General features: G+C 30.8%; 1 protein-coding gene across 1 annotated transcript; it reads right to left on the reverse strand.

Annotated features, from left to right (window-relative positions):
* Positions 1–10,666: 10,666 nt before the first annotated feature.
* On the reverse strand, positions 10,667–13,369 carry LOC142349535 (uncharacterized). Its single transcript, XM_075401164.1, has 2 exons — positions 13,147–13,369; positions 10,667–10,972 (listed from the first exon to the last, which is right to left on the reverse strand). The coding sequence occupies exons 1-2, from the start codon at positions 13,332–13,334 to the stop codon at positions 10,825–10,827; spliced, it is 336 nt and encodes a 111-aa protein (XP_075257279.1). The 5' UTR covers positions 13,335–13,369; the 3' UTR covers positions 10,667–10,824.
* Between the last annotated feature and the right edge of the window lie 1,295 nt (positions 13,370–14,664).

Genomic DNA, 14,664 nt, shown 5'->3' on the forward strand with positions numbered 1-14,664 from the left:
ATATGTATATGATGATTAAGATGAGTGATCTATTTGGTTTCGTAAATGATTTAGAAAAGATTATATATTGTTTAGGATTTAAACTATTATTAAAAAGGAATAATAATGATAGAGCTCTATATAGAGTTAATGGTAATCCTGGTGCAGTTGCCAATGATGGTAAAATAGAAAATAGAGATATATCATGGTGTGTACCTAGTACTGATCCTAGTAATGTTAATAGAATTATTGAGCAGAAAGGATTAAAAAAAGAATAATGTAGACTTTCGCTATTATGAAAGAAAGACATTTTAAAAGAATGTGCCCAATATTACTAACTTCTTGTTTGATCTAGGTATGGAAAGACCACAATATATAATAGTTGGTTTTGAAAATAATAATGTTAATGAACAAACTCATGATGCAAGTACATTTGATATAATGAATGTTACTGAATGTTATTGTAAGGTTGGTGGTGAGTTTTATCCTGAGGATAGAATGAATATTAATTTTGGAACCAATAATTATAATGAGGCTTTTAAAGAGATTGTTAGCTTTAATAAAGATTATAATGGGCTACCACATAATATGAAACCATATATAAATCATAGAACATTCAAGAGTAGTTATAGAATATATGTATTTGATACTAGATATCAAAGTGATCATATAGGTCCACAACCAATACAACTTAGTTTTAAATTTAGTGCTGCAGTTGCAGATGTTATATGTCATGCATTAGTATTAACTAGAAAGGTTATTAGTGTGAATGGTGATGGTAATAAGATGGTTGATATAATATCATAGATATAATTTAAGTCAAAGATATAATTATAATTTTAGATATAACTCTAGCGATAATTATAATTTTAGATATAACTCTAGCGATAATTTAAAATTATAGTATAATATAGTTTTTGTTATAATTATATACTTTTACTTATACATAACCATATACTTATACTCATACTTATAGCTAGTCAGCTCTAATTGTTACTCTTGTTAATACCTAACTATTTCTTATTAGTATTAACAAAACCTTTAGCAAAAATAATATCTATTTTCTTTTTATTCTCTAGAGATAGGACTCCATCCATCCTGGATAAACCTCCAGCTTCAAGCTTAATCTTAGGCTTAGGTCTAACCTTGGGCTTAGGCCTAGGCTTGGGTTTGGGCTTAATAATAACAAATGGATTATACTTTTTAACTTCCATTATCTTTTGTATATAGAAATGAGTCTTTTAAATAAGTTCAAAACTAATTCATATTGTGTTGGAGGTAGACATTATAGTGGTACTGTTAATATAAGAGGAGCTATTACTTCAAAAGGAACTAAGATGTTAAAAGGTAATTGTGTTTTATGTAGAAGGAATAAATCAATGACAGTATCTGATGCAACAATAGAAGCTGAGGGATTGAAGGATATCTTTAAAAGTGTTGGTAGGGCTACAGTTAACTTTCGAAAGAAAGATGCTAATAATCCAGTAAGAGCATTAGAAATAGCAAGTAAAATAGGAAGTGCAGCTGCAAGTAGAAACCCTAGAGCTGCTTTATCAGCCACACCCGATTTAATTAAATTTGCAACTACTGGTGAAGGTACAAAAGTAGTACAGAAAGGTAGAGGGTTATACTTAGGTACAAAGAAAAGATAATTATTTTATTATGATTATGATTATGATTATATTATGTTTATATTTATGTTTATGATTGTGATTATGATTATGATTATGATTATATCCATGGTTATATCCACGATTATATTATGTTGATTGTGATTATAGCTATGATTATGATTATATATTTATCGATAAATACTTATACTAATATTATTATTACTAAAAACATTGTTATTACTAAGCACTAATATCTTTAATCTAAAAAATACTCAACTTATTTTTCTTGTTCTTCTTATATTCTTCATATAACTTAACAAACTCATTATATTCATCGTTATCTATTTTATTATCATTCATTGATTTAGTATATAGTTTATTAAACTTATCACTAAACTGTTTACTTAAAATATACATTTGTGAATACTTTATAATTTTATTTCTAATTTTGGTATTAATTGTTTTTGATAATGAACCACAAACAGTTGCTGTAGCAAAAGCTGTTGGTATAGAATAAGGTAATCCTATACCTGTTAATGAAACTGATGTTGTTTTTGCCGTTGTTGCTATTGATGATAATACTATTTCTGTTGTCTCAGCTACCTTAATATAATTTTTATATCTACTTAATTTCTTATTATAAATATTATAGTTTCAGTTTCATAATAATTTCTAATATCTTTTATAATGTTAATATCGTTGTTAAATTTATTGTTAGCTTGGATTTTTTCGTTTATCAACTGTTCATTGGCAGTTGCAGCATTGCTGATCTGTTTCTCAGCCGCTTCGCGGATCAATCTTTCTGATACTGATGATAAATCTGGATATAGTAATCTCTCACTCGTGCTATTGGATTGGTCATTTTCATTAGTGAAAAAACTTTCTATTTCTTTTGTTATATCTTCTTGATTAAAACCATAATGCATCTCAAGTCTGTTTTTCTCTTTATTATCAAGTAACGTACTTCGTAAAAGTATAGCAATTATATATTGTACTATTGTTCTTTTATTCTTTAAAAGGGCTTCATCTATAAAAGAATTACTCTTTTTATTAACTTCTTTAAATTCGTTTAACCCCCTAGTAAACATTTAATCTAGTTGTATGTTAGTGATATTCTGATAAAACTTATTATTATCAATCTCTAGTTTTAATTGATTATATTTAGAGATAGTATCAGCAGCAATTTTATTACAAAACTTAACATTATTTCTGACTTCATTTGTTGATTCAATAAACACATTAATTAGTTCTTCATTAACTTGTGTTTCATTTAGTTGTAATGTTTCAGTTGTAACTTTATCAAATTCACCTTTTCTTAGTTCAGTTATGTTTTTACTTAAAATGTCTATTTTATTAGAAGAGGATAGTAAGTTTTTGTCACAATACTCTTTATTAGCAACATCTTTTTCATCTGTAGGAGGATGTACATTCGTAGTTTTATAGGTATCCTTCATATCAATATTATCATAATCTTCTAGGAATAATTGACGGGCCTTACTTGGTGATAGACTAATATTTGATGATGTTGTTTAGCCTGATTGAATCTATTTCTTGTCATCTTTGTATTTGTTTACATATAATTAGAATAATTATTAGTCTTGTAATTAGACTTATATTTAGTCTTACAATAAGACTTAGACTTAGAATTATAATTCGACTAAGGACCGGAGGTCTATATTTAATGATTCCGAAACCTTATTATTAGATTCAAAATCAAACTCAGATTTTAATAATTCCTGTTCGTAATTTTTACCTTCTATTATCTCACCATTAATATCTCCTATTTTGTAAGTTGGTAGCTGTGTTTTCAAAACTTCATTAACTTTAAATATTTCTCTATTCCAATTAGAAGTGTATCCTTTAGAGAAAATGTTACGTTTGTCAGCATTCCTGACATAATCACCAACTTTAAGTTTTGGCTTAGTATTTTTAAAATTGAATGAATATCGAACTTTATCAGGATTATTAGAAGAATCAACTGTTGTCATATTAATTGTTGAGTGAATGTTATTGTTATATGATATTACTGCATCATTTAATATATTTACCCAATTACCATCGCCATTGATGAACATTGGTTTACTAATTAAATGTAATAATGTTCTATTGAATCTCTCTATAAACAAAGCCTTTAAATCACTATAAGTAGAATATAGCTCTATCCCTGAAGCGGCTTTGCCGGTTCCATATTCTTTAAGTAAAGATTTAAATGTTTTATTGTAAAACTCACTATCTCTATCTACCCATAACTTTTCTGGTTTTCTAGGTTCAGAGCCACCTTGTGGATGTTCACTTAATACTATTTTAAAACCATTAGTTATAGATAAACCAGATTTTTTCTTTAAAGGAATAGCCCATGCATATTTTGTGAATTTATCTATAACTGTTAATATAAACTTATAATTATTGTTGTATTTACTTAGAGATGACTTATCAATTAAATCAGCTGACCATGTTTCATCTTTATATAATGGTATTATTCTTTGTCTTTTAAACTTTGTTATTTGAGGACTGAATACTTCTTTAGCTAATAATTGTTGTTGTTTTTCCATCATTATTCATTTACCATAGTTAAAAACAAAATTATCTAGTTGATCGTGATTAATAATATTCATAGATAATAGTTGCTTAGATATATCTAGCATTTCATCATATAACCCATCATGACCAGCTTTTGTTTCTAGTATAAATAATTCTAGTCTTTCTATTAAGTTATTTGGATCTGCAAAGCAGGTTGGCATGCCATGGACGAAGTCCGTTCCCTGAACCACGTAGTGGTGGCAACTTTGTTGGTTAGGGTTGCTATTTAATCCCCTGCCAAATACATAATCTTTTAACCCCATTATATGTTTTATTGTTCTCTATCTACTACTTCTCTTATCACCTATTCCGATATTATATCTAATGTCTTTCAAAAAATTATTTATTTTTTTTCATCATACTCAATATTAGCATATGTTATATTTGAATAAGTGAGAAAGTTAATAAACCCATCTGAAAATTCATATATATTATCCCTTACTATAAAAGCATGATGATCTAGAGTTATATTGACATTATTCATGGTATATTCCCCATTCTCCAAATCCTTGAACTCTAACCTTAATTGGGGGTTAGATTGATTAAGCATTAAACGAAGAATATAGGCTGTATCTTTATCAACTAAAAAGGGTTTGGGTTCATTTATAATGAGTTCACCAGTTTCACCAGCTTCACTTATAGCTTTAGTTTGTTTATCTAACTCTTTATTTCTCCATTTTATTGCTCTTAATGTTTGTTCACCTAATGCTAGCTTTTGTTCATTTTGGGCTTGTATTGCTTCATTGTTTGCATTTAGTGTTTTAGTTAAAGGATCAAATAGCTCTTTTATTTCACCATAATATTCTTGTTGTTTTAATTTATCTTCTAATCTATTCTTTCTGTTTTGTTTTTCTAGATTGTTTAATTCTATAAGTGTTTCCAATATAGTCATTTTATATGTATTGAAAAGTTATAATCCTAAAACTAAAAACGGATAATGAAAATTCTATTGATGAAAACTACTCTGATTTAAAAAAAATGCTTAGCTTGTGGAAAACATTATGGGGTTGTTGAAGAGTTTATCAACCATACTAAAGATCCTTGGCATGATGAATTAATAATTTCAAGTTATTCTAGATATATAGAAGAAAGCGAAGTTAAAAAAATAGTGGAATTTATAGAAGATAATAAAAATATATTAACTAAAGGAAATAGTAATCTAAGAATATATTTAGCGGGAATGATGATATATAATGTACTAACTACTAAACCAAGGGAAGCCATTGATAATTTAATTAATGATTTGTTTTAGAGTATTATTAATCAGAGCTTGTTTGCAAATCAGTGAAACTGCTTCGCAGATCGTTATATAATGTAATAGCAGCTTCAATTAACTTTCTATTACTATTAATAGTTAGATCTTTAACATTATTAATTACTAGATCTTTATTTATGTCTAACTCTAGACCTAGTTTTATCGGGGAGCCCACTTCGAGGATCATTTTTATTAAATCTATTTTGAATAGATATAGATTCTCATCATGGGGATAGCTTTTAAAAATATTTACATAAAATCTTTTATCATCAAATGTGTTTAGACTAATCTTACTTGTTTTTGTTGTTGTCGTGTTATCACCAATTTTTTGTATTCTACATTCATCTACACTTCTCTCTGTGTTATACATTAGTGCATTATAATACTCCTCATGTTTAGCTTTGTTACAATTCTTTATTCCTTTCTCTTTAGTTTTGTTGGGATAATCTTTAAACGAGCTCTGCTCGTGGATAACCAAGCTATATGTTTTTGGTGTTAGGGCCACAAACTCTTCTATGATCTTACTTCCCATTTCATGTTTAAATTTACCAGGGACTTTATTATTTGTTTTGATTGGAGGCTCTAGATTACTTAAATCCACGTGTTCATTGTCGACATTACCTTCAGTAAAACTTAATACAAAACTATCAGTATCCATATAATGGAGTTCTAGATCTTTGAGAGATGGTTGAAGAATATTATAGAATACATCATACATGTGTAATTTACTTAATTCTAATATAGTAATACCTACATATACTGGAGAATCATATTCTATTCTTTTCTTTATATATTCAATTTGGCTATAATCTTTATATCTAGTTATATTCTTAAATGTTGGTTTACTTAAACTTTTCATTATCTTTTCTTCATCGTGTAAGAACTTACTTTGAAAGAAGTGTAAGGGATTCATGCACATTCTTCCATATAGTGAGTTGTTCATTAGTTTCCTTACATCCTTCTCTGCTTCAGTTTTAGCTGTTGCTCTTTTGTTTGTATTGTTTTGGATATAATCTCTACATATGTAGTCTTGTTTAAATTTAATTACTCTATGTATTTTTGTTACTTTTACTCCCATCTTAACTTAGAACTTTAACATCCTATAATGAACCATATATTCTGTTTTGTTGTTTTGGTCTAAGATTAATTTCTCTGATCTTGCCTTGCCTCCATCTCTTTCTCTGTAACCTAATTCATTATCATTTATCTTCTTTTTATTAGGCATTAGTGCTAACTGTTCTGTTCTCTCTTTACATTCATTAGTATAATCAATATCACAAACTATATAGTAACCATGATCACTATCATCTGGAGTATTCAATATTGTATCTAGAGTAGTAGTAGTAATAAACTCAAAATCCTTATAAGGTAACTTTTGCATCATTGCATAACCGTATAGGTTGTTTGCATCGATGTACCATATATTTCTATTATTAAGTTTATCTTTAGTATTTATATTAGTATTAGTATTATCATTAGTAATATATCGATCACCCATTATTCCACATATACCACTTCGCTTTGCTCCAACAAAATCATCTAGCATTTGTTTATCTTGCAGTGTATCTAATGTAACACCACTTGACATTAACCAACAATCAAAACTATAACCTGGGAGACTTACATAATGTAGTGGGTTGAGCTTGAATTCTTTCATACTTAGTTTAACATATTCATTCATGCAATAGTCTAATATTTCGTCATCATTCTGTAAATGCTCTATAGTTAGATTTTTACCAGTTTTATGACTGTTATCATTATTAAAGATATCGACTTCTTCTTGTGTTGGTATTTTATTATGTAGTGAGGATTTGAAGTTTTCTATTTTTAGATTACCTATAAGATTATTATAGGTGGCTTTGCTACTATACGACTCTAAACCAAAATTTTCATATGGATATAATGTTTTAGTTTTACATCCATATATCTTTGGCATTTGATCTAAAGACATAGCTAGGAAGTTATAACTATCTAAGAATTTAAGACAACCAATTCTAAACATCTTAGACTTACCAGCAGTTAGTGGTATGCTATCTACTTTTCTTTTATCATTATTCTGTTTGAAGAGTTTATTGTATAGTAGGTTGAAGTCATAACCAGAGCCATTTTGGAATATTACTGGAATGAAGTTTTGTTGTTTGTATCTTTGGCATTTGATCTAAAGACATAGCTAGGAAGTTATAACTATCTAAGAATTTAAGACAACCAAATCTAAACATCTTAGACTTACCAGCCGCTAGTGGTATGCTATCTACGTTTCTTTTATCATTATTCTGTTTGAAGAGTTCATTGTATAGTAGGTTGAAGTCATAACCAGAGCCATTATGGAATATTACTGGAATGGAGTTTTGTTGTTTGTATCTTAGATTACATATCTTACATGCTGGACCTCTATACTTACCAGTTTCATGACAATGATCTCTTACTTTATTAATACATGGTTCGCTACAGATATGGCAAGTGTTTGTAGCATTGTGATATAGTTTATCTTTTTCTGTGAATATCATTTGTTTGTTGCGCTTGAAGTTATTCTCAGTTTCTTTTTCTAATAGATCTCTAGCAAAACTTTTGAGACAGTCAAGACCAAAGTAGTGCTTGAAGTTAATTTGCCAGGTGTAACCCACAGCTATTGGAATATGTTCAGCTATTACATATTTACAATCATTAAATGTGACATCGGTGAAACCGCTTCGCGGATCAACAATGCAACATTCTATATCGGCAGTTATAATATTTTTTATATTCTGACGTTTGTGTTCATTTACAAAAGTAATATGTTTTTTCTTAGGACAAACAATCTCTGGTTTGAATGAGGTGCTGCATTCGTGTTTATCATATTTAGTTTGTGAGTTAAACCAATAGCTACACCTATCACAATAATAATATTTAATGTTGTTTTTATTTGGTCGTTCTAACAAAGTTTCTATATTTCTTTATTAGGGCACAGTGTTCTATTTGATCATTACTCCAAACTAGTATTCTTACATCTTTTCTATCTTTATTAAAATCATCCACTTGTTTAAACAATTCTTTTTTACCATTACCACAAGGTGTGTATACCCAAATATTAATATTATACATTATTACATATTTACAATCATTAGTTGAGACTTCATTAATGCAACATTCTATATCAGCAGTTATAATATTTTTTATATTCTGAGGTTTGTGTTCATTTATAAAAGTAATACGTTTTTTCTTAGGACAAACAATCTCTGGTTTGAATGAGGTGCTACATTTGTGATTATCATATTTAATATGTGAGTTAAACCAATATGTACATCTATCACAATAATAGAACTTATGATTCATTTTATTTGGTCGATCTAACAAGGTTTCTATGTTTTTAAGTAGAGCACAATGTTCAGTGGTTCCGTTGCCCCAAACCAATATTCTAACATCTCTTCTATCTTTATGAAAATCATCCACTGGTTTAAACAATTCGACTTTACCTGCACCACGAGGAGTGTATACCCAAATATTAATATTATATAATTTTTGTATTCTTATTATATAAGCAAAATCATCTTCATTTTGTTGACGTGTTATAGTTAGGTTATTTACATATTTACTTTCTCGAGTTGCGTGATTATAAAAGCCACTTCGTGGGTCTATAGCAGGATATAGCCCAGCAGTTATAGTTAGTTGCAAACAGTTGTATTTATAATTACGTATAATTAATATCGATTTAGAGTTTTTGAGATCAGGAGGTAAATCTATATAACTACCAATAGATGTTTTAGTTGGTTCAATGTTTAACTGAATACTTTTCAACCCAAGAAACTCAAAGTCGTAGCCAAAACCTTCATATATTTCTTTTTCGAATTCTAGCCATTGTTTGATGTCACCTTAATCATAAATAGCAATATTAATAATATAATCAGTGTTGAAGAATATTTTAGTAGTTTTAACTTCTTCTTTAGTTCTCTTCTTATAATCACATTCAGCTGTGATCTTATATTTAAAACTCTTAACTTTTCTGAACTGGTAACAATTTATAATTTCTTCTAAAGAGTTATTAATAGCTTCATCTATATCTTCAATGTAATTTCCAGCTTTATCAGTAATATAAAGTTCTTTCATGTTCTGGCTAGAGTTTATATCAAAGTTTTCTGTGTTTTCTAGATACTTACGATTATGACTATATGAGTGAGTAGTTAGAGCTATTTTATTTCTAAATTCTTGATTACATTCTTTACATTCAAACTTAATTTTGGAGTAGATATCCTCTTCTGTTTTAGTTTTAGGTTTAGTGGTTGCTTTAGTTTTAATAATATCCTTAGTATTATTAACAAAGCTACTTTGTAGATCAGTGTAACTGCTTCGCAGATCTTTGGGTTTGAGAACATAATCATCTTCATCTAAATCATAAACCTTCTCGAAGATTTCATCGGTAAACCCGCTTTGCGGATCTTCCACTTCATCCTCATACTCCTTTCTAGCCCGATTTATGTGTTCATCACTTAAATTATGTTTGATAAATTGTTTCCTTGTTTCAAAGGCCTGGTCACAAATATAACAAAAGTTTACGTTTTCTACTTTAGACATCTTTATTTTTAAAGACAAAAATTCATTTTTGAAAACATACAAATTAAAAATGTCTAAAACAATGAAATGTGATGGTTGTAAAGATAAATCATGCAGAAAATGTTGTGATAAATGTTTGGACAGTTTATTTGAATGTTATATCTGTAAGGGTTACTTTAAGAATAGAGATTATATTAATCATATGAATAGACATTATAATGATCCTAGTCAATATATAACTTGTGTTATGTGCAATGTAAATCAACATATCGGTGGATTTAGATTTAAAAATTTTAAGTGTAGATTGTGTATTTATCTACATAGATATAGATATACACAAACAAAAGATAGATTCAAAGAATATGCTGAAAGATTTAACATAAAAGTATAGTATAAATAAGAAATTATAGATTTGAATGAAGCTATGAATTTGCAAAATATATTATTTTCTAAAATTTCATAATTTAATATTAGATTTAGATCTATTATGTAGTAGTGGATAAAACAGGGATCTCAACAAACTGTGAAATTTGACCCGATTCGACATGCGCGGTTAGCGTATGGAGAAAGGGCCAAATTTTACGGTTGGTTGAGATCCTTGTTTTATCCACTACTCAAATGTCATAGAAGATTATTTTTGACTTTTCTGAATGTTTTAAGGCCCTTGTCATTTTGGACCCTCATTGCCTTATAATTTAACCAAATATTTTTGGGTAAATATGTTTGTTCGTTCTTAGCTCGTTGTTTTTCATTGGTTGGGATGGTTAGGTTAGGGTGCTTTTAAGTTTAAATAGCAGGGTCCTTATGAGTAGAAAAGATAGATATATTTTTCAAAAGTTGTGGTTTTAAGTCTTATTGACCATCCTGCAGTTATCCCTCTTCGAGTAGTTGTTGTTGTTTTGCTTTTGCAACGTTTATTTTGTTGTCATATGCAGTGTGTACAAATCCCAAAATGGCAACGAGAACGAGGAAGAATGTGAACAAAGTCATCAAGGCGCCTCTGAATACTTTCCAGTTCCTGCAGCAGAAAGAGACCAAAATAATTTTCGAACGTGAAATGGGGTTGTCATTCCCAGACCTGAGAGTCATAATATTTCAGTACTGAATCATGAAAATTTTATTATAGAGTTCTGTTCATAGCGCTTATTAGCCATTTCATGGTATAATTCAGAGTGCAATTCTGAACTTATAATGAACATAATGAACTTCAAATTTAAATTGTAATTATCATAGACATTATAAATTTTTTGTCTGTTTTTGAACTGATCAGACTTAAAAAAAAATTGCCAACACCTGGGACTTGGAAACAAACTCGCTAGGCATGCCTTTTTTTTTGGGGGGGGGGAGAAAAGGAAGGGGTAATTTTTGTGAGGTAGAATTTAAAAATTCCCCTCCATTCCTCCATTACCTCCCCCCGCCCCCACTTTTACATCAGTTTGGGCGCTAATCAGGGGGGGGGGGTAATTTCGACACGTGAAATTGCAAAGATTCATTGCCGAAATTATGGTTGACTCAGGGAGACCAAGGTACTAACGATAGTACTGCGGTTCAAATTCATAGTTCGCTTTGTTATACATTCCAATGCCAACGCTATCACCATAATGAATATTATATTACCACACGGTTGTTATCGCCACCGAGAAGTTATCAAACTCCGAGGCGAAGCCGAGGTGTTATGATAACTTCGAGGGAGATAACAACCGTATGGTAATTTTTTTAATCAACACCTGTTGCGATCATTTCAAAATTGAACACAGTTTTATTGGTTTTTCATTTTTATTTTTTGTGGACGATTAAATTTTCAAAGGTAAGCAAAATTTCTTCGGATCTGTTCTTCGTTTTGTCCTCAGGCGCCCTCTCCCCCCTCACACACACACGCGCTCGCACACACTCACATACACACCCACCCACACACAGACTTACACACACACACATACACACAACCACCCACCGACACACACACAATTACACAAACACACTCACGCACGCACACACAGAGACGCACACACACCACACACACACGCACGCACACACACACTTACACACTCGCACACACACATGCAACCACGCGCACACATGCACAAACACACACGCACGCACAGAAACACACCACACACACACACCACGCACACACACACACACACCACACAAACCGCACACACCCCGCCCACACCACACACACAGCACACACCACACAAGTTTTTTTAGACTACAAGTTTATTAAATTGTTTCTATCATTAGACTACGAGTTTATCGCCACTCTTTTATCGCCACTGTTTACTTAGTAACAGTGGCGATAAAAGAGTGTGATAAACTCGTAGGCTAATGCTGAAGTGGTTTTCCAGTGTCGGTCGGGCATTAAAATTTATTACACTGGCAGTTTATTAAACAGGTATTATCGCAACAGGTGTTGATTAAGTAACTTTTTAAAACCTAAAATGGAGTGTTAGAAGGTTGAGAGACAACAACTTAAGTAATGGTTAAGTGACTCTGCTTGAAGTCACTGAGAACTTCTTGCGTTTCTGGATATTAAGTCAGAATTTCGAAGTGACTTCTTCCTAGTCACGTAACCATTCTTAAAACACGAAACGCGCACGTTTTAAAATGACGAAAGTCAACGAAATTCACCTTCTGGCTGTGAGTGAGTGTTTTAATGTAAATGAGTGTGCACGTGAGTGTTTTAATGTAAATTGTGCATAAGATAGCTTGACATTGCTTGACAAGAAGCTCCACTTGTTCAACGTATACTTCGGTAGAGAAATAAAGCCTTGAGGAACAAGAAAGAACGTGAGATCAGGTTATAAGAGATACCCAAGTTCAAGAGCTTAAGACCAGTTGGTGTAAATGGGTATCACGCTAAGCTTGCAAAGTGAGAAGTGCTGACTCGAATCCAGTACTGGTCCCTTTTCACAGTAGTTGCACCTGAATAAACCCCCTAACAGGGAGAATTGGAAGACTCCATGCAAATCCAAGATCTAGTCACAACCCAGTCGTTCAGTAATTCTACAATAAATTTCAAATTTGGATCTAGTTCAAAATGATGTGACTTTTTATATAGCTCAGCCATCTCCAACTATGAAATTTATAACTCAGCTTATATTATAATCAGAAAGTGCTTGCCATAAAATTTTATAGGTCACTGGTTGAGTAATAACTTTTCTTTAAAACCGGCAAATAAACTAGATATCTAACCTGTTTTTGACCTTAAGTTCCAAACTGTGGATGTTAAGAACTCCATCGTGGTATTCTACCATTGCCACGTCATCGTAGAGATCATTTTTGGCTCGAATGTTCTGGGGGATTATCAAATCCTCAAAACTATCTTCAAGAGGTTCGTCTACTTCCTCGTCTTCGAGTTTCTTTGGTTTATTCCGACCCATGTTTGACTAAATGGCACCGAGACTGTATTGCTTTCTCTTTTCTAAAAAGACAAGGGCAAACTTTGCCGTACATTGCATATCCATTCGCATTGGCCTTTGTTTCGATCCTCCATGAAATAGAGATTGAGAACTTTTTATGACAGGTTAACGTTCGTTAAAGTCAGTTTTGGTCTGTCTATATAACTCGCGGAGCGATTCAAAATTGGTATCATTAAAAGGCTATTGAAAAATTGAACCAATTGTTGAACACATTATTTTGTCTTTGAAAAATATTCAGTCCTTTTTGGAGTAAAATAAACGTTGGCCATGTTGTTCACAAAATCAAATTTCAAATTAAAAAATAAATATCAATGCACGTCTTATGTGTTTATCTTCATTGATTTCTTTGAACGCTCTCTTCTATGAACGCGTATTTAAACCTTTGAGCAATCTTCGTTACTTTCTTGATCCTTAAGTTTTTTGATCCTCACATTTCATTTGTTTCAGAAGGAACAAAAAAGACCTGTAACAAACTGTCTTTTCTCATTGGGTGACAAAGTTTATTAATTTGTACCTGAAAAATTGCGTGAGCGTAATAATTCCGGAGTTGTCAGAATGGATTTAGTAAAACAAACTTAAGATAAAAACATAGCTGGGTAAACGCAGAGCGGGGCGCTTTAAAATGTGTCCGCGTTTAGTTTTTTTCCAAAAATTTCATGCTGAGAAATACTAGAAACTAAATATTTTGATAACTGCCAAGCTGTTAGCCTCTCTGTTACCCAAAGCAAAGCATTGGGGTTTAAAGTCTTTCAAATTGTAAAATAATGGGGACTTTCATCTAATTTTTCAAAAAGTTTAAACAAACATTTGTAGTGTTTCACAAAGGTCGCTACAAATGTCACAGATGAACGCTGATAACAAAATGATCATCAGTGATCTCAATAACACACACAAAGTAGATAGATAGGAAAAGAAAACCTATAAATGGTAAAAAGCGAAAGTGTTCGAGAGTATAAGCAAAAATATTATTTCTCGTTTTTGGCCTCTGCAGAATCCACAGTAACGCATTTTGTTTGTTTAAATTTTAAAATAAAATGTTTTCAAAAGTTTAAGAGTTTCAATTTTTACTGTTTTCATACCTCGGAAATGGAGTTAAGTTTTGAAAAGGAATTTTTATGCAGTACAATTTTAAACAAGTTCAAGTTACTAATCCAATTAACTTCGCGTTCCTATTCCATACAAACATTCGGCACGCGTTAGTACTTTTGGTTATCAATTAGTTTACTCTCCGATAATTTAATGCCTTCAATCAGTGTTTTTGAAGTGATCATTTTTCTGTATTTTCATTCAT

Source organism: Convolutriloba macropyga, chromosome 11 (assembly GCF_964194025.1).
Source record: "Convolutriloba macropyga chromosome 11, txConMacr16.3, whole genome shotgun sequence".
In the NCBI taxonomy this organism is placed as follows: Eukaryota; Metazoa; Xenacoelomorpha; order Acoela; family Convolutidae; genus Convolutriloba; species Convolutriloba macropyga.

Excerpts from the sequence above, each read along its gene's own strand:
- LOC142349535 (XM_075401164.1), bottom strand. The coding sequence starts at position 13,334 with ATGGGTCGGAATAAACCAAAGAAACTCGAAGACGAGGAAGTAGACGAA. Across the intron at positions 10,973-13,146 it reads GAACTTAAGGTCAAAAACAG|GAACTGGAAAGTATTCAGAG; the intron begins GTTAGATATCTA and ends TTTCTGCTGCAG.